At 42.0% G+C, this 21,843-nt stretch overlaps 1 protein-coding gene and 1 long non-coding RNA gene across 2 annotated transcripts; both read right to left on the reverse strand.

The window, feature by feature from the left end:
- Positions 1–804: 804 nt before the first annotated feature.
- On the reverse strand, positions 805–1,517 carry LOC127533187 (uncharacterized). The gene is made up of 2 exons (XR_007940961.1): positions 1,363–1,517; positions 805–1,280 (listed from the first exon to the last, which is right to left on the reverse strand). It is a non-coding gene; the product is annotated as an uncharacterized LOC127533187 (long non-coding RNA).
- A 4,332-nt stretch (positions 1,518–5,849) lies between these two features.
- LOC110971455 (NLR family CARD domain-containing protein 3-like) lies at positions 5,850–21,193 on the reverse strand. Its single transcript, XM_051945699.1, is given in 6 exon segments — positions 5,850–7,037; positions 7,145–7,191; positions 7,357–7,581; positions 7,583–8,023; positions 8,110–9,901; positions 20,992–21,193. Coding segments are annotated over 6 exon segments (3,231 nt in total). The 3' UTR covers positions 5,850–6,513.
- Positions 21,194–21,843: the final 650 nt, after the last annotated feature.

Below are 21,843 nucleotides of genomic sequence, written 5' to 3' on the forward strand. Positions count from 1 at the left end.
CAACACACAGTGACAATAATTGGGTTTTTCAAAAGGATCCCTTACCTCAATACAATTTGGAATGATGAGCCACTGGTGTATCCTTGGTCTGGGAAAAGAGTCTCCTCTGAAGTATATTGCCATCTGGGTCACGGCACCATACTGTTGAGGAAATTTCACTCTTGGTTCTGCAAAGTTTGCTGTAGTGGGGTGTTTATTGGTATTCCGGTATACGTTGGGCTTACCAACACAGAGCATGAGCCTGTGAAGGTAAGCTGACCCAGAACATTTGGAGATTTCCCATTTTATAGGGATGTCAGAAGGTGGATCAGAGGGTAGGGAGGGGCTGTATGCAAATACAGAGTATAAGACAAAAGGGACATCTCAGAGGAAGGGTTGGGGGTTGTAAGTAAATACTAAGGTAGACAGTGGTTCATTTGTGTATAGTTAAATCAAGGGTAAGACAACAGAACAAAAGGCCAATTGGATAACAGGAGGTAAGACGGGGGGGGGGGGGGTATAACACACAGTAACAAAGGATGAGTCTGGTAAAAACTTGCAAATAGCAAAGGATGTAGGAATTGTGGATAACCATGGGACATTGAATGAATTGTTGACATGTGACAGTGGTACCAAAGGTGTGCTATTTTCTTAATCAAAAGATATGAAATTAGAAAAAAAGAAGGAAAATTACTACAAAGAGATGCTAAATTGTCTCAGAAAGATGCAAAATCATCACAAAAGACAGAAGATTTCCATTAAAAGACATTAAACCAGCACCAAATTATGTGAAATTACCACAAAGGATGCAAAAAATACAACAAAAAGGGGCAAAAATCTTTTAATTTCTTTGAACACTGTGTGTGTATAATGACAATTAAAAGCATATTATTCTTTTCCATTCAGAATCTACAGAAAAAGATGCTAAAATCCAATAAAAAGAAGCAAGACTGTCACACACTTAGGCCGGACTCGTGCAGAGGAACACACCACCAGGACAGATATGCAAGTAATTTAAGAATTTATCGTAAACGGTGTAAATTTCTAGAGGCAGAAGGAAACTGACATGAGAGGGGAGTTAACCTGGAGTTGAGTTCAGTTCTGATGATGGTTTCGGGGGATCGGCGGCAGTCTCTGTCCCGGTGGAGGGAGAAGAGTGTGGCGGCTGCAGTCTCTGTTCCGGGGGAGGCTTCAGGAGTGCAGGATTCCGGAGGGATTTCTTGGGATATTGCTGCGTCTTTTGAGCAGTCAGTTCAGGTGACAGGCAGAGCTTTTGCAGGCAGGAGTCCAGACAGCCAATTCTGGATCGGGCAGAAAACAGAAACACGTTAGACGGAGTTACATAAATCGTTTGGTAAACTGTGCGGCTAGAAGGTAACTGACACTTGTCTAGTTTAACAATCTGGCGAGGAACGGGTGAGTGAACCAGTCTTTTGTATGGAGGCAGATGATTAATGGAATGAACTTCAGCTGCTGTGACTCCTGCGAGACTGCTTGATTGTCTGAATGCCTGCAGCTGGGCTTATGCTCTGCTTGTCTCCCTGTAGGAGAGAGAGAGAGAGAGAGAGCGAGAAAAAGAGAAGGTGGGGAAAAGCTGGGGAAAAGGTATTAGGAAGCCAGATAGGAAACTGTGAGAAGGGGGTTCTGACAAAGACTGGCACAAAAACAGTGGAAATCAGTAGAAAAACACATTACATCACCAAAAAAAAAGACATAAATTCTGTAGATAATGAACTTAACCATGATTGCATCAGCAAAATAAAATAAAAAGACGTGAAATCAGCACAAAAATATGTGAAATTACCACAAATGATGCAAAAACACAACCAAAAGCTGCAAAATCATCAACAAAACATGTAATGTTCTCATAAAACAATATTAAATCAGCTCAAACATGTGAAATTAAAAAGAAAAGCTGGTAAAATCACATAAACAAACATGAAACCAGGAAAAAACATATTTGAAATTCCAGGTTTGAATCCACTGAGCTCCTGACAGCAACCCGTTCTTTACCAGATGTTTGTAGAAGCAGTCTGCTGCTGGATCTAATCCACCTGTGGAAGTGATAAAACACCTGAATCCAATCATCTGTAGGGACATCCCAATTTAGTGTTTGTCAGAAACAGGCTGAAGTTCTGGTCGGTTCACTTTGACTGGATTTTCTGTTTATGTTCACCAATTCATGGTGGAAACGTCTTTATTTATGTCAAAGAAAATACCAAAATCAGTTCATTCAAATGCACATATTCATATTGTGAATATTCCATCTTCTAAATCTGCGCTACTCAACCCGCATGCGGCCCCACACGTTATAATAGTGCGGCCCACGGCTTACTGTAAGCAGTAAATATATTTTTTTCTACTTTTAATGCGGACAAAACGTTTCTGAAATGCTGACACCAGAGGGCAATAATTTGACCTACTGACAACAGGCAGGTAAGTGTTGCAATTGTGGGACTCTACCATTTGGTGGCGGTAATGCACCAATAAGTTGTCTGCTAACCGCCAAAATAACTTAAAAGAAGACTGATCGCAGTAGAGTTCAAGGCTGCAGCCGGTAAAGTTAAACGCAAGTTGTCTGACGAACACAGGACTTTTCAACAGTCATGGGAGGAAGAATTTGCTTTTGTGGAGGTAAATAACAAGCCAGTGTGCCTTCTTTGCCAGAAACAGTCCATTCCAAAACAAGCGAATCTCCAGCGCCATACAATAGCTGTAAAAAAGACTTCAAAGTTGACTATCCACCAGGCAGCAATATAAGAAAAGACTGGATATGCAGTGTCATTGGAAATTTTCGTGGTCAACAAACTGTTTTGAGATTCAGCTGTAAAGAAAGTGACAGAATCACGGAGGCGTCATTCAAAGTAGTGTGGAATGTAGCAAGGAGTCGACGGCCTTTCACTGAGGGAGAGCTGATAAAGTGTTGTCTGGACTGCAGCGAGTCCCTTTTTGCCGAGTTTAAAAACAAAGTTGAGATCACCCGGCAGATATTCAAACTGCAGCTTTCAGATTCAACCCCTATGTGGAAAAGATTTTGGATGATTTGTTCAAAAAACTGACCATCTTAAGAAAACGAAGCACTTTAGCCTGGCCATAGACGGGTCCACCGATGTGTCGGATGTGACGCAACTTATGATGTTGGCTTTTTTTTTTTTTTTTTTATTGGCGACATATTCAAGGAGGAAATGGTTGCTCTTTTTTTATTGCAAAAAAAAAACGTACAAACTCTCGTTGACAACGATATACAAGCAAAACACCAGGGGGCGTCAGAGAACAGTTAAAATAATAGTACATTTCAAAATTTAAAACAAAAAGAAAGACTGTACGTCTTGTGTTTGGAGCATCTGTAGTAAAGTAACAAAAGTTGTGCAATCTGGTAGCTGATGATCCTTGCAGTGTTCCAGTCTTTTAGTGTTTTCAGGGAACTGTAGTACATTTTGAATTCATTTATGAAACAGGGGAAAGAGGGTGTACTCCCTCTCCATTTACAGCAGTGAATATGGTATTTGGCTTGAAGTATTATAATATTGATAACATTTGATGAAGAAGAGTCCAAATTGTCCATGTATAACAAAATGTGAGACATTTTGAATGGGGGAATATTAAGCTTTAAATTGATCCAATTATCTTTGTCTTTCCAAAATTCCTTTGAATAGCAGCATTCAAAAACTAGATGGCAAATAGTTTCAATCTCTCAGTTACAAAAAGCACAAGGGTCAACATCAAATTTAAACCTATTTTCAAGAAATTGGCCCACAGGAAAAATGATTAATTATTTTAAAATGGGTCTCCTTCACTTTTGGAGAAATTGGCCATTTAACAAATGTGGAATGAGCCTTAATCATTACTGACTGATCATCTGAATAATCCAATTTCCTGAAAGAAGGTCTGTGATAGCCATAGTAAATTTCCTGTCTGAACTTTTCATTGATAAGCTTATTTTAACACTAATAATCCATCAAGTCACAGTCACTTATTTTTAACTTGGATAATGAAACAGTCACATTAGAGTACAAAAGAGTATTTTGGATTAATTGCATCAATGACTGTGGGATTGATCTACAAACCTTGTCAAAAACCTTTTTTTTTCACATTTTAAATTATATTTCTGTACAAAGGATGTGAAATAAAAATTTTTTTTTACCATTTTTGTCTAGTAAATCATTTACAAAAATATTTTTTCATCAAACCAATCCTGAATAAATATAGATTTTTTTTTTACCATCTAAAAAAGTTCTGTTGTTTTACAGAGTTGAGTTGTGAGGTGAAAAGTTATGATTGAATATTAATTTCCAAAATTGCAGTATTTGTTTGTGGAACCCAGATAGTTTTACTGGAATTTTAGCAATCTCGAAATCACAGCATAGCAGAAATTCTATCCCTTCTAGTTTTTTAAATAGAGAATTTGGAATGTGGAACCACATAGAGTCTTTTTGCTTTAACACGGATTTTAACCATTTGATTTTAAAGGTGCCCACCATGGCTTCAAAATCTAGAGCATTAATTCCACCCTTGTCATAATTTTTAATCAGCTGTGATTTTTTTTAACATAGTGTGTTTAATTTTTCCAAAGAAACTGAAAAATTATAGAGTTGGCCTTTTTTATACTTTGCGCTGAAACAAACATGGAATGACAAGGATATGTGACCTTAGAAACACCTTCAGCTTTAGTTAGTAGGTTTCTTCCAAAGATAGTCAAATCTCTTGTCAACCAATGGCTAAGACTTTTTTTCATCTCCACTATCCGATCTGCAATATTAACAGCTTCTCTCCTTACAGCATTTTTGAAATCAGTATACCCAAATATTTAACTTCTTGTTTGACCCTTATTGATGAGATATTACTATAATGGCATGTATGGATAGGAAGAATTTCGCATTTTTGAATATTCAGCTTTAGCCCTGAAGCCTTTGAAAACACAGATATTGAGTCAAGAGCAGTTGCAATATGGAGGTATTTCAGGTGCAAAATGTTTGAGCACCTGTAACATCGAATTTGTAGTTGTGTACATTGAATTTGTATGTGTATCAGCAAATCTGATTTCCCACACTATGAGCTGTGTACTTGTAAAATAATTTCTTGTATGTGTCGATTTTTTTCTTCCCACAAATACAACACAAAAATACACATTCACAAAATCGAAATTCTAGGTGCACAAATCACATTTACAGGTGCACAAACCTGAACAGGTAACAGTCCATTACAGTGCTACACATAGAGACAAACAACCAAACACTCACATTCACACCTACGGACAATTTAGAATCACCAGTTAAACTCAGCAAGTCTTTGGACTGTGGGAGGAAGCTGGACAACCCGATGAGAACCCACACAGGGAGAACATACAAATTCCACACAGAAAGACCCAAGGACTAGATTGAAACCAGGACCTTCTAGTTGTGGGGCGATGGTGCTATCCACTAAATAAAATAGTGATCCCGCTGGACTTTAAATTCAGACTGATAAACTGGTGGTGGCTAATCTACCAGACAACATGGTGTTCTAAATCAGTGTCCACAACAACTCAAACTTCTAAAGCAATCAAAGAAATAAGGAGCGGAAAGCTCGGAGCTGCTGCTGTTACTCCAGAACAATGAGTCCGTCCACACAGCACCAGGTGAAACAGTCAAATGCATCTTTGAACCATTGCTCCATGAACTTTAATCACCAGACCTGGTCCATCAGACTTCTGCTTCCTAAACTGTAATTATAACTGTGTAGTCACTAAAAGTCATATATGCTGTTAGTGGATCTGGAGGCTCAAGATGTGACCTTCTTCTTGAGATACTGAAGGTTTAACATCGGTGGACCAAGTGCATTCATGTTTATGGAGACTGCTGAAAAATAATGTTAAAGACTGATTCTGATGATTGAATGATTTTACTTATTTTAATCAAACATGGTTAATGTGGTCATTACAAAAAGGATACAGAAGAATCATGATTCATCCACAAAGACACTCATTTTACATAATAGTTGACGTCAATTTTTCAGTTTCCATCCGACTGCTTTTATGCACAAAGTTCACTAGAAACAAGTTCATAGAATAACTGATGACATCGAGTGTTTCAGATGAATGAAACTCGCCTTTTATTTTTGCTTCCTGAAGACACCACTTATCAGGTACTTAGAATGCATCCTGACATCCCTCACCAGGCAGTTTCAGCTCCATTAACACCTCCATCAGGCGAGTTGTGGGTCACTAAAGGACCTTAAGTCAAATGTTTTTAGTTTGAGAATAAAAACCTGAGATTCTCCACCAGTCAGTTAGAAATGAGGAAGACTCTTGGATGAAGGAGAAACAAGAATCAAAAAGAGAAGTCTAGCCGCTTCTCCTGAAAAACTGAGGATTAACAGGACCAGGAAGACTGAGAATCTACAGATGATAAATGATGAAATCAGAAATCAGGTGACTTCAGGAATTACACAGATGAATGTTTGAGTGATGAACTGCTCCACAGTTCAGAGAAGATGAAGGTGAACCAGAAGATGATCTTCACTCAGTAGAGTTTCTGTTCTCTGAAACTCTCAGACCTACAGATCACCCAGAGACACTGAGGAACCGGAGGAGAGTCCAAACCCTGGATGCAGAGGTCTAGTGAAGGTGGTGCTGAAGGTGTGGAGGTGTGTCAGAGAATCAGAGACACTGTAGAAGGACAAAAGTCCAGCAGGAATGTCCACATAAACTCCTATTCTGTGAGAGACCAAGGAGGATCTGATGGCTCTTTTTATGTTATTGTGTCTGACATAGTAACCATCATCAGAGCAGATCAGACTCCAGGACTGATCATTCCATCCAAACAGACTACCTCCACTGTATCCTCTCCTTCTGATTCCTCTGTAACTCACTGATATTAGAACCACTCCTCTCCACTGGACCTCCCAGTAACCGTGACCAGTCAGAGCAGTTGTACACAGCAGCTGAGGACAGATCTCAAACCTTTCTGGATGATCAGGATACGACTGAACTTCCTTCACATTTGTCACCTTCCTGTTGTTGTCAGACAGTCTGAGTTTTCTGTTGACTGTGTTCATGTCGACTGTGAGTTTACAGGAATCTGATGGAGAACAAACAGAACAGAGCTGCAGTTAATCATCTGCTGATTGTTGAGTCACAGCAATAAAAGTGAAAACAAAACATGAATGAAGCTTCAAAGACACTCACACTTGTTCAGAGCAGGGTTCAGTCTGTGAGCTCCTCCATGATCCAACCTGCAGAAGAACCAAAGTCACAATCAGCTTCATAAACCTCCACTCATATCAGCAGGAAACAGAGACACTATCTGTCCATCTGTCTGTACTGAGTACATCTGTCTGTACTGAGTCCATCTATCTGAACTGAGTCCATCTGTCTGTACTGAGTCCATCTGTCCATACCTGAGAGTTTCCAGTCTGCAGTCTGGATCTTGTTGTAGAGTTGACAGCAGCTTCTTTCCTGACTCTCCTGGATGGTTGTAGCTTAGGTCCAGCTCTCTCAGATGGTTGGGGTTTATTCTCAGAGCTGAGACCAGAGAAGAACATCCTTCCTCTGAGACCAGACAACCTGACAGACTAAACACACACAAAGGCTCAGTATAGCATTTTCCAGATGATTCTTTACAAACATTTTTTTTCTGACCTGAGAGTTTCCAGTTCACAGTTTTTACTCTTCAGTCCATCAGAAAGAAGCTTCACTCCTGAATCTTTCAGGTTGTTGTTCCTCAGGTCCAGATGTTTTAGACTGGAGGACTCAGAGCTGAGGACTGAGTTCAGAACTTCACAGCTTCTCTCTGAGAGATTACAGCTGCTCAGTCTAAGGAAAGATTTTCAGTACAAATAATTAGGAAATACTTCAAGTAAATGCAAGCACAGGAAACAGTTAGATCCTGACCTGAGAGTTTCCAGTTCACAGTTTGGACTCTTTAGTCCATCAGAAAGAAGCTTCACTCCTGAATCCTTCAGGTTGTTGTTCCTCAGGTCCAGAAGTTTCAGACTGGAGGACTCAGAGCTGAGGACTGAGTTCAGAACTTCACAGCTTCTCTCTGTCAGGTTGCATCTGCTCAGTCTGAAGAATCAGTGAAACGAAAGAAAACATTTACCAACATTAATATTTCATCCTCAATTATTCTGGACAGTAAAGTTTGAACTTACACAGCTCTGTTGGAGGCTTTGACCACCACCAGCAGCTTCAGAAGAGCCTCCTCTGAAGCTGAGAACTTCTTCAGGTCAAACTCCTCCAGATCTTCTCCTGATGACAGTAAGATGAAGACCAGAGCTGACCACTGAGCAGGAGACAGTTTATCTGTGGACAGACGTCCTGATCTCAGGGACTGTTGGATCTCCTCCACCAGAGAAACATCCTTCAGTTCATTCAGACAGTGGAACAGATTGATGCTTCTCTCTGCAGACTGATCCTGACCAATCTTCTTCTTGATGTACTCCACTGGTTTCTGATTGGTCTGTGAGCTTCTTCCTGTGTGTGTCAGCAGACCTCGTAGGAGATTCTGATTGGTTGGCAGTGACAGACCCAGGAGGAAGCGCAGGAACAAGTCCAGGTGTCCAGTTGGACTCTGTAAGGCCACGTCCACAGCTCTCTGGTGGAGATGGTGTAGTTTAGGTTTGTTTTGAAACACTTTCAGCTTCTTGGATGCAGTTTGTTGTTCTTCCAGCAGATTGATTCCAGAGTTGATGAAGGTCTGATGGACATGAAGAGCAGCCAGAAACTCCTGAACACTCAGATGGACGAAGCAGAATACCTTGTCCTGGTACAGCCCCCTCTCCTCTTTGAAGATCTGTGTGAACACTCCTGAGTACACTGAGGCTGCTTCCAGATCGATGCCACACTCTGTCAGGTCAGACTCATAGAAGATCAGGTTTCCTCTCTGCAGCTGATTAAAAGCCAGTTTTCCCAGAGACTCAATCATCCTCCTGCTGTCTGGACTCCAGTGTGGATCTGTCTCGGCTCCTCCATCATACTTGACCTTCTTGACTTTGGCCTGAACCACCAGGTAGTGGATGAACATCTCAGTCAGGGTTCTGGGCAGATCTCCTCCCTCTCTGCTTCTCAGCAGGTCCTCCAGAACTGTAGCAGTAATCCAGTAGAACACTGGGATGTGGCACATGATGTGGACGCTTCGTGACTTCTTCATGTGGGAGATGATGCTGCTGGCCTTTTTCTTATCTCTGAATCTCTTCCGGAAGTACTCCTCCTTCTGTGGGTCAGTGAACCCTCTGACCTCCGTCACTATGTCCACACAGTCAGGAGGGATCTGATTGGCTGCTGGAGGTCGTGTGGTTATCCAGAGGCGAGCAGAGGGAAGCAGCTTCCCCCTGATCAGGTTTGTTAGCAGCACATCCACTGAGGTGGACTCTCTAACATCATTGTTGTGGAAGTCCAGAGAAAGGCGACACTCATCCAGACCGTCAAAGATCAACACAACCTGGAAGTCTTCAAAGCTGCAGATTCCTGCTGCTTTGGTCTCACTGAAGAAGTGATGAACAAGTTCCACCAAGCTCAACTTTCTCTCTTTCAGCACATTCAGCTCTCTGAAAGTCAATGGAAACATGAATTGGATGTCCTGGTTGCTTTTGTCTTCAGCCCAGTCCAGAGTCAACTTCTGTGTTAACACTGTTTTCCCGATGCCAGCCACTCCCTTTGTCATCACTGTTCTGATTGGTCCATCTCTTCCAGGTGAGCCTTTAAAGATGTCTTCTGGTCTGATGCTTCTTTCTGCTCTGTTTGCTTTCCTGGATGCTGCTTCAATCTGTCTGACCTCATGTTCATCATTGACCTCTGCAGTCCCTCCCTCTGTGATATACACCTCTGTGTAGATCTCATTCAGGAGGGTCGGCTGTCCTGCTTTAGCGATGCCCTCAAACACTCTCTGGAACTTCGTCTTCAGACCACATTTAAGTTCACGTCCACAAACTGCAGCAGCAAGTTCTGAATGAAAATATAATAAACAGTATTGGTAAAGTTAATTAATTTGGAAATGAACAGACAAATAAACATAATGTGGATATTGATGGAATAATGTATAAAAACGTTGTATACATACAAAAGTACCAATAACCTGAATGCTAACATACAGAGAGTCAGGAAACTGGATATTACTGAACAAAATTATCAGTAAGCTAGATAATAATGCGCAAGTGTTAATCACCTGGATATTAATGCAATAAAGTATCAATAATATGTATGTTAATTCAGTATTAGCATCAGTAACTTCTGCTTTGTGGGGGGCACTACGGGAGTATGGGGTCTGAGGCTCGTTGTTACGGGCCGTTCGGTCCCTGTACAACCAAAGTGAGAGCTGTGTCCGCATACTCAGCATTAAGTCAGACACGTTTCCGGTGGGTGTTGGACTCCGCCAGGGCTGCCCCGTGTCTCCAATCCTGTTTGTGGTTTTCATGGACAGGATTTCAAGGCGCAGTCGTGGTGGGGAGGGTTTTCGGTTTGGGAGCCTCAGGATCGCTTCTCTGCTTTTTGCGGATGATGTGGTTTTGTTGGCGTCCTCATACCATGACCTCCGGCACGCACTGGAGCGGTTTGCAGCCGAATGTGAAGCGGCAGGGATGCGGATCAGCACCTCCAAGTCCGAGGCCATGGTTCTCTGCCGGAAACCAGTGGAGTGCTTCCTCCGGGTTGGGGGGGAGTTGCTTCCCCAAGTGAAGGAGTTTAAGTATCTCAGGATATTGTTCACGAGTGATGGGAAAATGGAGCGAGAGATGGACAGGCGGATTGGTGCGGCGTCAGCAGTAATGCGGACGTTGTACCGAGCCATCGTGGTGAAGAGGGAGCTGAGCCGTAAGGCGAAGCTCTCGATTTACCAGTCCATCTACATTTCAACCCTCACCTATGGTCATGAGCTTTGGGTAGTGACCGAAAGAACAAGATCGCGGATACAAGCGGCCGAAATAAGCTTCCTCCATAGGGTGGCTGGGCTCAGCCTTAGAGATAGGGTGAGGAGCTCAGACATCCGGAGGGAGCTCAGAGTAGAGCCGCTGCTCCTTCGCATCGAAAGGAGCCAGTTGAGGTGGTTTGGCCACCTGATTCGGATGCCTCCAGGAAGACTTCCTCTGGAGGTTTTCCGAGCACGTCCGTCTGGGAGGAGACCCCGGGGCAGACCCAGAACTCGCTGGAGAGATTATATATCTCGTCTGGCCTGGGAACGCCTCGGGATCCCCTAGGAAGAGCTGGAAAATGTCGCTGGGGGGAGGGACGTCTGGAACGACCTGCTTCGCCTGCTGCCCCCGCGACCCGGCCCCGGATATGCCGAGGAAAATGGATGGATGGATGGAAATGGAACTTCTGTTTCAACAAACATTTCAACAAAGTCCACAGGACAGTTTTTCCTCCTACAGAATGTGTTGATTTAAACACAAGACACTTGTGCACCAAACAAAGAGGATGAGCCCTCAATGAAGGCCCTAGGATCCCTGACCCATCACTATACACACCAGTGAACAGTGATTCCTAACACATCTCTGGGGGTCATCAGGTGGAAACTTCCCTTCAATGGTGTTTTACCTGTTTAGTCCCACAACACCTCCAGGAGGCTAGGCGGTGAACTCTGGCGTCTCAGGTTCACCCCTTCTAGTGCCAGTTGACACTGCTCCTACACAATCTAAACAGCACTGCCACGTTCAACTGACCCAGGCCTGTTTAGGAGTTGCTCCATGTAGTGACCAGTGCTGATGCTACCAGTTAGCTAGTGCAAGATGCTAAATACCGAGTGCCAACTGTTAAAAAGTGACAAAGAAACTATATATATAGACTTCCCAAACTTGCTAGTGCTAACTCTAAATGCTGTTGCTAGCTGCAAGACTACTACAATGTGCAAAGCAAACTTACCACTGACATAAAAAATTATACAAGTCAGCCCATCAAACTTGCCAGCGCAACATGCTAATGCTAACTGCTAATAGTTAAAATACTTTCCTACTTCAGGCAAGCTCAGAGAGACTATACAGGCAGAATTCATCATAGATACAAGTACCAATTGCTAACTTCAAATGGCTAATGCTATCTAAAAAGAAAAAACAAAAAAAATACAGACACAGCCACTAGTGATGGTCCTCTGACACCCAAGGCTCCGACATGTGTGGTAGCTCATGAAACAAACGTATCGAGCCACTATGCTGACACGCGTTTTGGTCGCGTGACTTGTGACGTTTGACTCACTTGAGTGACCCACTCAACTGCTTCGAATCACCTGATTGGTTCGGTTTATTATATGAATCACTTGGCGGGATCAAGTGTGTTCTGGGATAGGAGATTGGTATTTAGTGTCATTCATTAGGGTCCGAGCACCAACGGTGCTGAGGACAGGTGTCATATAGAAATCTGACCCCATGGAAATCTGACCCCCGGGTCACTTTTCTATATAGAATTCTGACCCCGGGTCAGTTTTCTATACTAGAAAAGCCCCATAGAATTGTGACCCCCTATATGAAATTTTAAATTTTGCTAATAAAAATGTTCTGCTATACTTACTAGAAAAAACATCTTTTCACGATCATAGCCTATAATTACATATGTTAATGAACATTCTACAAAGTACATTTCTATATGTATGTATGTATGTGATAGAAGTTTTCTTCCTGCAATATATATATATATATATATATATATATATATATATATATATATATATATATATATATGTATGGTACCCCTCAGTTAAAGAAGGAAAAACCCACAATTCTCACTGAAATCACTTGAAACTCACAAAAGTAACAATAAATAAAAATTTATTGAAAATTAAATAATCAAAAACAGCCATTACTTTTGAATTGTTGATTAACATAATTATTTAAAAAAAACAAACTAATGAAACAGGCCTGGACAAAAATGATGGTACCTCTATAAAAGATTGAAAACTATTTGACCAGAGTGACATGATTAACTCAGGTGTGTCATTTAATTGACATCACAGGTGTTTCCAAACTCATAATCAGTCAGTCTGCCTATTTAAAGGGAGACAAGTAGTCACCCTGCTGTTTGGTGAAAAGGTGTGTACCACACTGAACATGGACAACAGAAAGCGAAGGAGAGAATTGTCCCAGGACATCCGAAAAAAAATTATAGACAAACATCTTAAAGGTAAACAGCTTGAAGTTCCTGTGACAACAGTGGCTCATATTATTCAGAAGTTCAAGACCCACGGGACAGTAGCCAACCTCCCTGGACGTGGCCGCAAGAGGAAAATTGATGACAAATTGAAGAGACGGATCGTTGGAATTGTATCCAAAGAGCCCAGAGCAACCTCCAAAGAAATTAAAGGTGAACTCCAAGGCCAAGGTACATCAGTGTCAGATCGCACCATTCGTCGTTGTTTGAGCCAAAGTGGACTTCATGGGAGACGACCAAGGAGGACACCACTGCTGAAAAAAACTCATAAAAAAGCCAGACTGGAATTTGCAAAAATGCATGTTGACAAGCCACAAAGCTTCTGGGAGAATGTCCTTTGGACAGATGAGACCAAACTGGAGCTTTTTGGTAAGGCACATCAACTCTATGTTCATAGACTCAAAAACCACGCATACGAAGAAAAGAACACTGTCCCTACGGTGAAACATGGAGGAGGCTCAGTAATGTTTTGGGGCTGCTTTGCTGCATCTGGCACAGGGTGTCTTGAAAGTGTGCAAGGTACGATGAAATCTGAAGACTATCAAGGCATTCTGGAGAGAAATGTGCTGCCTAGTGTCAGAAAGCTTGGTCTCAGTCGCAGGTCATGGGTCTTCCAACAGGACAACCATCCAAAACACACAGCCAAAAACACCCAAGAATGGCTGAGAGAAAAGCGTTGGACTATTCTAAAGTGGCCTTCTATGAGCCCAGATCTGAATCCCATTGAACATATGTGGAAGGAGCTGAAACATGCCATTTGGAGAAGACACCCATCAAACCTGAGACAACTGGAGCTGTTTGCTCATGAGGAGTGGGCCAAAATACCTGTTGACAGCTGCAGAACGCTCATTGACAAATACAGAAATCGTTTAATTGCAGTGATTGCCTCAAAAGGTTGTGCAACAAAATATTAAGTTATGGGTACCATCATTTTTGTCCAGCCCTATTTCATTAGTTTGTCTTTTTCAATAATTATGTTAATCAACAATTCAAAAGTAATGGCTGATTTTGATTATTTAATTTTCAATAAATTTATATTTATTGTTACTTTTGTGAGTTTCAAGTGATTTCAGTGAGAATTGTGGGTTTTTCCTTCTTTAACTGAGGGGTACCAACAATTTTGTCCACGTGTGTATATATATCAGATTAATCCATATTAATTTCAAAATCTGCAAATATGACAGCGATGTTTTGAGCTTATTTATTGTGATGAAATTGCAGGAGACGGTGAGAATTGCTAAAAATCTGCATTTTTTTCCAGCTTGTAGAACATGTTTCAACATTGCAATTGACAATATTTATTCCGAAATTAATTATTTTGCATTCCAACCCATTTCCACAAAAGCTGGCACACCACGGTGGGACATTAGCAGCAGCCAGATACTGGTTTAAGATGGCGTGGTTGGTAGATTTGGGGCACAAAATGATAATTTACTATGGAATGAATCATATTCGGACATATCTGTCAGTGGCTTAAAAAGTTAATTTCACATCCTGGCAGACACGTGTTCACACACACACGCTCATGGCTTGTCACGTCAACTAACAAGAAGAGCACTGAGAGAGCGCAGTCCTCCACCAAGACAGGTGCGTGTTCTGCATGTGTACATACCTAATCGCGTGACCTAAATATGTAGTGGGCGACGGGAATTGATGGGACTCAAACACCCCCACAATTTAATCAACTGTTCCTTGTATCATTTCCGATACGTCCACAGTGGTAGATTTGTTGTAGGATCACATGTGATCGTCAGCAGGCCGCTGTGCAGCGTTCACCTGTTGCCATGGTTACCGTGCCGCCATCAGACACTGTGCCGCTATGAATCCTTAACAAAGGATCCAAATTTTAAGCTGTATCACTGCCGAAGTCTAATCATTTGGTCCTTGTGTCATTTCTGACCGACCCTGAAAATTTCATTTAAATCCCCGAGTCTGTTTTTGAGTGATGTTGGTAACAGAGGAAGGATTCACACACGCTGATCGTCACATAACACCACCGTGTTCTTTGGTGGAATAATTAATCGAATTTACCTCCTCATTCTTTCAGTGCTCTAACGGATCTGGATGGAACAGTTTCCATCATGGTGATTTATGTGGTCTGTTGTCTGATCATTTCAGCCGTTCTATGTTTCGTGTTTGTTTTTTTTAAGTGTATCAATCGATGATTTTTTTTTCTTTTTTTGTATTCCACCACAGTATTGCACGGGTGTAAAACAGTTTAGGTCCGCTTTGGTGAAGAACATCAGTGAATTAATTGTTTATCACGGTCTTCAGCAGTAATTTTTGTTGGTAAATGAGAGACATTATTATTGCACGTCTGCATCTTCAAACCATAAACAAGGCAGTGAATTCGGTGACGTACGTGCATTAGGTTTGCGCTGGGGACTGCTCTGATTGGTGGAACTCACGGGAGGCGGGCCAAAATTGCAGGAAAGTTGCGGTGATTTGACAAAATTGCAAGGCCGCACAAAATTCGCAGAGATTGGTTGAATTCGCATGAATGCAACATCGCGAATTCCTGAAGGGACTGAGTAGTAGTAATCTGCCGATCAGCTTCAGCAGAATGGAATCCAGTGAATTTGACAGCATATGTGCTTTTCTCAACAGTCTACAAGTAGCCAGGGTAAGTTGAATAAAGTATTTAAACTTGTGTTTATATTACTTATGTTTTGCAACCCAGGTCACTTTTCCATGCTATAGAATATTGACCCCACTATGTATTATGCTAGTTATATGTGATGTTTTGTAACCTAGGTCACTTTTCCATGCTATAGAATATTGACCCCACTATGTATTATGCTAGTTCTATGTGATGTTTTGTAACCTAGGTCAGCGGTCCCCAACCTTTCTTGCGCCACGGACCGGTTTAATGTCAGACAATATATTCACGGACCGGTGTGGCGGATAAATACAATATAAAATGATACCACCGGCTAGGGTGACCATACGTCCTCTTTTGCCCGGACATGTCCTCTTTTGAGACGCTGTCCAGCCTGTCCGGTCGGCGTTTATAAAGTCCTTGAAATGTCCGGGTTTTTGATCTTGCCTAGCTTGAGCGCATCACAGACCAGTGTATTTATCATTCACGTTGAATGGTTCCTTTAGAAACACGCTCTGAGAGGCGGAGTTTGAGCCGAACCCCGGAACGTGAATTTATTCATCCACAAATCAGTACAGAGGCGCTCCACACTCCACACTCACTCACTTACTCACTCGCAGGCTGACAGGCAGGAAACGCAAATGTCATTTCACTGATGAAATGCGAAAAAAGTACATCAGTGAGTCACAGACAGATGTGGAGGAGAGAATCAATTTTAATTTTAAAAAATAAAACATCGTCCAGAATCAGATAATAAATAATACGGAAATAATGTAAGTTATGCATTTTTTCTGTGCGGCCCGGTACCAATTGACCAACGGACCGGTACCGGTCCATGGCCCGGGGGTTGGGGACCACTGACCTAGGTCACTTTTCCATGCTATAGAATATTGACCCCACTATGTATTATGCTAGTTCTATGTGATGTTTTGTAACCTAGGTCACTTTTCCATGCTATATAATAGTGACCCCACTATGTATTATGCTAGTTATTTAATGTTTTGTGAATTTGTAAATAAAATCATTATTTTCAATAATGTGTTGTAAAGTTTTCATCCAGTCTCTCTTATATGCTATAAAGTACTGGCCCTCATGATTTTTCCGATAATCTTATATATTATTATTATATATAATTATTATTGCAATATTGAAAAATATTGTGTTTAAATAATTTTTTACAGAATAATTGGGGATGGGTCACTTTTCCATGGGGGGGAGGTGTCAGAATTCTGTAATAGAAAAATGACCCACGGGTCACTTTTCCATGGGGGTCAATTTTCTATCTGACACTGGCACTGACGGTCCCAAGGGGCAGAGACGGCCCGAATATTCGGATCCAGAGGAGACCCGCCTGAGTATTTGGATCCATTCGTCTGGTCTCCTGGATACAAATTTTGCACACTGCCTTCGTTTTGTCTTCAGTTAAACTAAAGAATTCCCAAACAGCGGAGGTCTTCCGCATCTTGCCTTGTGTTTATGCAACAAAGTGAAGCGTGACGTCAGAGTCGGCAGCCACCCAGCCATTCGGGTGGTGGTAACAAACAGGAATGGATGAGCCGAGATGAGCCGAACACGGCGGGATGAGCTGAAGTGGGCCAAAGGCGAAGGTAAGAGACGAGCTCCGAATATTCCTGTTTTCGTCTGGGGGGAGGAGGGGGTGATCACATAGACATATATGTATATGTAATAGACATATGTATATGTGTTTATGTGATCACACCACGGGATGAGCCGATATGAGCCGATGTGGGCCGAAGGTGGAGGGAAGACCGTAATGCTGAATATTACCAAAATTAATATCTGGATACCACCGTAGCGAACAAATATTCAGATATTCGGGATGTTCGGGTCCAGCCCTAGCCTAATCATGCTGAAAAACTCATGAAAATTTCCAGATGCACCAGAACTGGCAAAAAATGATATAGTTTAAAGGAATTGTGAAGGTGTGTGGCAAAATGGCTCCATAGCACCCCCTACACTTTCCCACGGGCAACATGTTTCACCTACAACTACCATATTTTATACATATATGCATCACATCAGGCTGAAAAAAAGTCAGCGACAGCCATTTACCAAATCCAACAAGAAGTGAGCTATTTGGCTTCGAATGTCAGATTTTGGCCATTTTTGATTTTTTCTAGAGCGAACTCCTCCTAGGGGAAAGCTCCAACTCAACTCTAATCTGAAGGATCAGAGCTGGATGCTTCAGATCTGCGGTCGATGTTCCACCAACTGGTCTCGTCTCCATCATGTCCACTGTGGGATGCTGCTGCTGACCTTCCTCCAGCCCTCCGCTTCGAGCTCCCCTTTTCCACCAGTCAGCTCTGCATCACCCTCACTATACTTGTTATGCTAATCTACATACTGTTTGAATTTTCCTGCTAGCTATATATGTAGTATGTTGAATGTCAGAGCCGTACATCATAAGCGTAAATTATGAGTCAGTTTTCAATGTTAGCTTATACTTTGTTTGTGTCACATATCTTGTCATGCATGTATCCAAATGTGTGTTGTACTTTCCTTGCTTTCCCACTCCTCCCTCTCCTCCCATCCCTCCCCCTTGCCCTCCTCAGTCCCTCTCAACCCGCCCGGCCAGCAGACAGATGGGTCCCCCCTATATAGAGCCGGGTTCTGCTCGAGGTTTCTTCCCTGTTAAAAGGGTGTTTTCCTTGCCACTGTCGCCTTTGAGCTTGCTCTGGGGGGTCAGGCATATGGGTTCTGTAAAGCGTCTTGAGACAGTTTGACTGTAATTGATGCTATATAAATAAAATTGAATTGAATTGAATTGAATTAATTTGGCCAGCACATACAGCAGGCCTTAATAAACAAAAGTTATTAAAATCTTCCTTCAAAGTCAAAAGGCGTGGCCATGGCAACCTGTGGAATTTTGATCATTCGCCATGAAACATCAGATGCTGTGTAAATGCCCTGAACATGCTCCAATCTGCCTGAAACTTTGCATGTATCAAAGACCTGCCCTCATCACATCCAAATGATGGAATACATTCACAGTCAAGCACCGCCTGCTGGGAACAGAAAATATGTTTTTGTACACTTTGATGTACTGTTCTTAGCCTGTTGCACAGATTCACCTGAAATATGGTGACATAAACCTAAATATGTTGATGATGATTCACAGTGAAAATGGTGGCTTGTCATCAAAAAGCGTGTTTGTGGTGGAGTGGCAAATTTCGATGTCTCGTCAAGACTACTAAAATGTTTATATCTCAGCAAATCCTGATCCTGACCAGGCCCAGTCAGAGAACAACCAGGCTCAAAAATTTAGTAAAAGTTGTAGCACCACCTATTGGTAACAAGAAGTACAGAAACTACATTTGGACACACCATTGCTCCAAACTTTTTCATATCTTTCTGAAAATTGGTCAGCTGATTCTTCACCCCCTGACAATGCCACAGTGTGAAGATTTTGACATTTGATACAATACTGTTGTCATGGCAACGTGTTGTTGCCGTGACAAACAAAGTACTTTTTCACAGGTTTACAATGCTCAGCAGCTCACCAAAATTACCACACACATCACTGTTGACCCAAGGAAGGACACTGTATGCTTCTTGGCACTGCATGTGCTATAGCACCCCCTACAGTATTTTTAATAAACAGCCCCCACAGCATGTTTCACCAACATCCACCAAATTCGGCAGGCATATAGAGAACACCAGGACACACAAAAAAGCCTCCTGGAGTCATACTATAAACCCAACAGAAAGACCACCATTTTGAATTAATTGGACAAATTTTGCATTTTTTTTCATTTTTGAGAACAAACTCCTCCTAAGGGGTTACTCTTAGAATCTTCAAATTTAGCCCATAAATACAACACAGTATAATGATCAAAAGTTATTAAAAGTTCCTGTGCAAGCCAAAAGGTGTCACCATGGCGGCCTCCAGAATTTTGATGCTTCTCCATGAAACATGAACTGCTGTGTAACTATCCTCTACATGCTCCAATCTACCTCAGACTTCACATGTTTAATCACAGTCCTGCCCTGATCACATCAAAATGGCAAAATACATTCACAGCATGTGCCATAGCGCCCCCTGCAGCATTTTAAAGAATAGCCTCCACGGCAAGATTAACCTGCGTCGAAAGTTGGTAAGCATATATAGCACATCAGTGTGAACAAAAAAGTCTCTTGGAGCCAATCTTGAAACCCAACAGGAAGTTCCCTGTTTTGAATTAAATGTCAGATTTCTGGTGTTGTTGGTCATTTTCAGCAATTAATTTCTCACATGCAGTAATTCCAAAACACCTGAAATTGGGACAATATATACAACACACCTTCAGGTTGAATATTTATGAAAATTGTACACAAAAGCCAAACGCTTGATTGCACGCTTCAACAAAGCCTCCATCAGCCATCACTAACAGCCACGACCTTCCACCACAGACTTACCTGAGATGGTCCCAGAGAGACTCTAACAGGCCCCTTCCCCACTTTATCTACACTTCCTCTTCCTGGATCTCTGCCCTTTGAGGGAGGGAAAGGAAGGCGGGAAAAACAGAGTGAAGGAGAAGGCTTGTCCTCTTCCTCCCTCTACACCCTCCTCACCCCTATTTCACCCCCCAACTATTATTATTTCTCCTAACCCATATCCACTGACTGAATCTAGCAGCCTCCTCTACCATGTCCCTTACCGTCTTCCTAAGATTCGGCCCCTGTACTCCCAACTCCCTCAAAAGTGAAACAGCTGATCCTGCAACAAAGCCCCTACACCCCACTTCAACTGGGCGTACTCTGGTTTTCCATCCCCTCTGCTCAGCTTCTGTCTTCAAGGTTGCATATCTAGCCTTCTTCCTCACATAAGCTCCGTCCACTGAATGTTCCCACGGGACTTTTCACTCACAGACCACAAAACAATATCTGGCCTTAGATTAGTACACACTATTTCTCGGGGAACAACAAGTACCTACAAGTACCTGCAACTAATTTCACCACTAACCTCTCCTTACTAGAATCTCCAAAATTCACCAGCTTTCTCCTGTCTATAATTCCTGCAGCTAAGCTTCTCAGCACTTGATTATGCCACCATGTATACCGGCTTTGAGATAGGCTAATTGTACAAGGCCTTAGTTCCTATTCTCCTCTGAATATGTCAATCTCAGTAGCCCTTCTTTGTCCTGATTAAACATGTCCTTCACAAACTTAAAAAGGTCCTTAAAATGTTAACCTTGCACATTCTTTTTTTCCTCTTCTCTCAGTATAATAATAAAATGATCATATTTGGAGACCTTAGTAAATGTTGATCCACCAGGTTTAGTCTTTACAGTAAACCTCTTACTGTTCTGCAGATGGTCAGCCAGCTTCTCCTGCTTCATCCTCCTCAGGAAGAACACTGTGATTTGCTGAAACATGTCTCTGCTGCTCCCCAGATCTTCATCCTCCCTCTGTCTCTCTGAGCATTCTAGGTAATCTGGACTCAGAACATTCTGGATCTTCTTCAGCTCCGTCTTTACAAAAGTCACCATGTTGTCTTCCAGCATCTGGAACAGAAAGATCAGTGGATCATTAGATTTAGAGCGGTTCATGGTCTGAACACAGCAGCATGGAAACTGTTTGGACCTGAAGGATCCTTCAGAACTTCATCTGTTCTCCTGTAGTGCACAGTGAAAGGTCCTTTTTTCATGTACATACCATAAATATGGAGTCCAGGTCAGTTTGATGCTGCTGGTCAGATGGAGTTCTGGGAACCTCTGAGATCTGCTGCACAACTCTGCGGAGGAAACATCACATTTGACTTATTCATAATTATTAATGATTAATTTTTAAAGTGATGAGTTGAAGTTCCTCCAGAGATAAAATAAGAAGCAGCTGCTGATCTCCATTCAGAGGAAGAAGGAGTCTTTACTGTGTAGAAGATAAATGAGGAGCTGATGATCAAAATCAGTCACAATGAAATGATGAATTTCAGATAATTTATCAGGTGGTGTTTCTGATTTTAAACTATTGCAGTGTTATTCATTAAGAGTAGTTTAGCTACGTTGGACATCAGATCAAACTAAAATGTTGTGGTAACACCCTCCTCTACTATGAATTTCTGGACCCAGATTGGACTCCTCTTCTCAGGAGAGTCACAGAAGAACAGAGTTCGGTTTCAAGTTCTTACCTTCCAGCAGCAGATTTTCCATCTTTG

This window comes from Acanthochromis polyacanthus, chromosome 3, assembly GCF_021347895.1.
Source record: "Acanthochromis polyacanthus isolate Apoly-LR-REF ecotype Palm Island chromosome 3, KAUST_Apoly_ChrSc, whole genome shotgun sequence".
Classification (NCBI taxonomy): domain Eukaryota; kingdom Metazoa; phylum Chordata; class Actinopteri; family Pomacentridae; genus Acanthochromis; species Acanthochromis polyacanthus.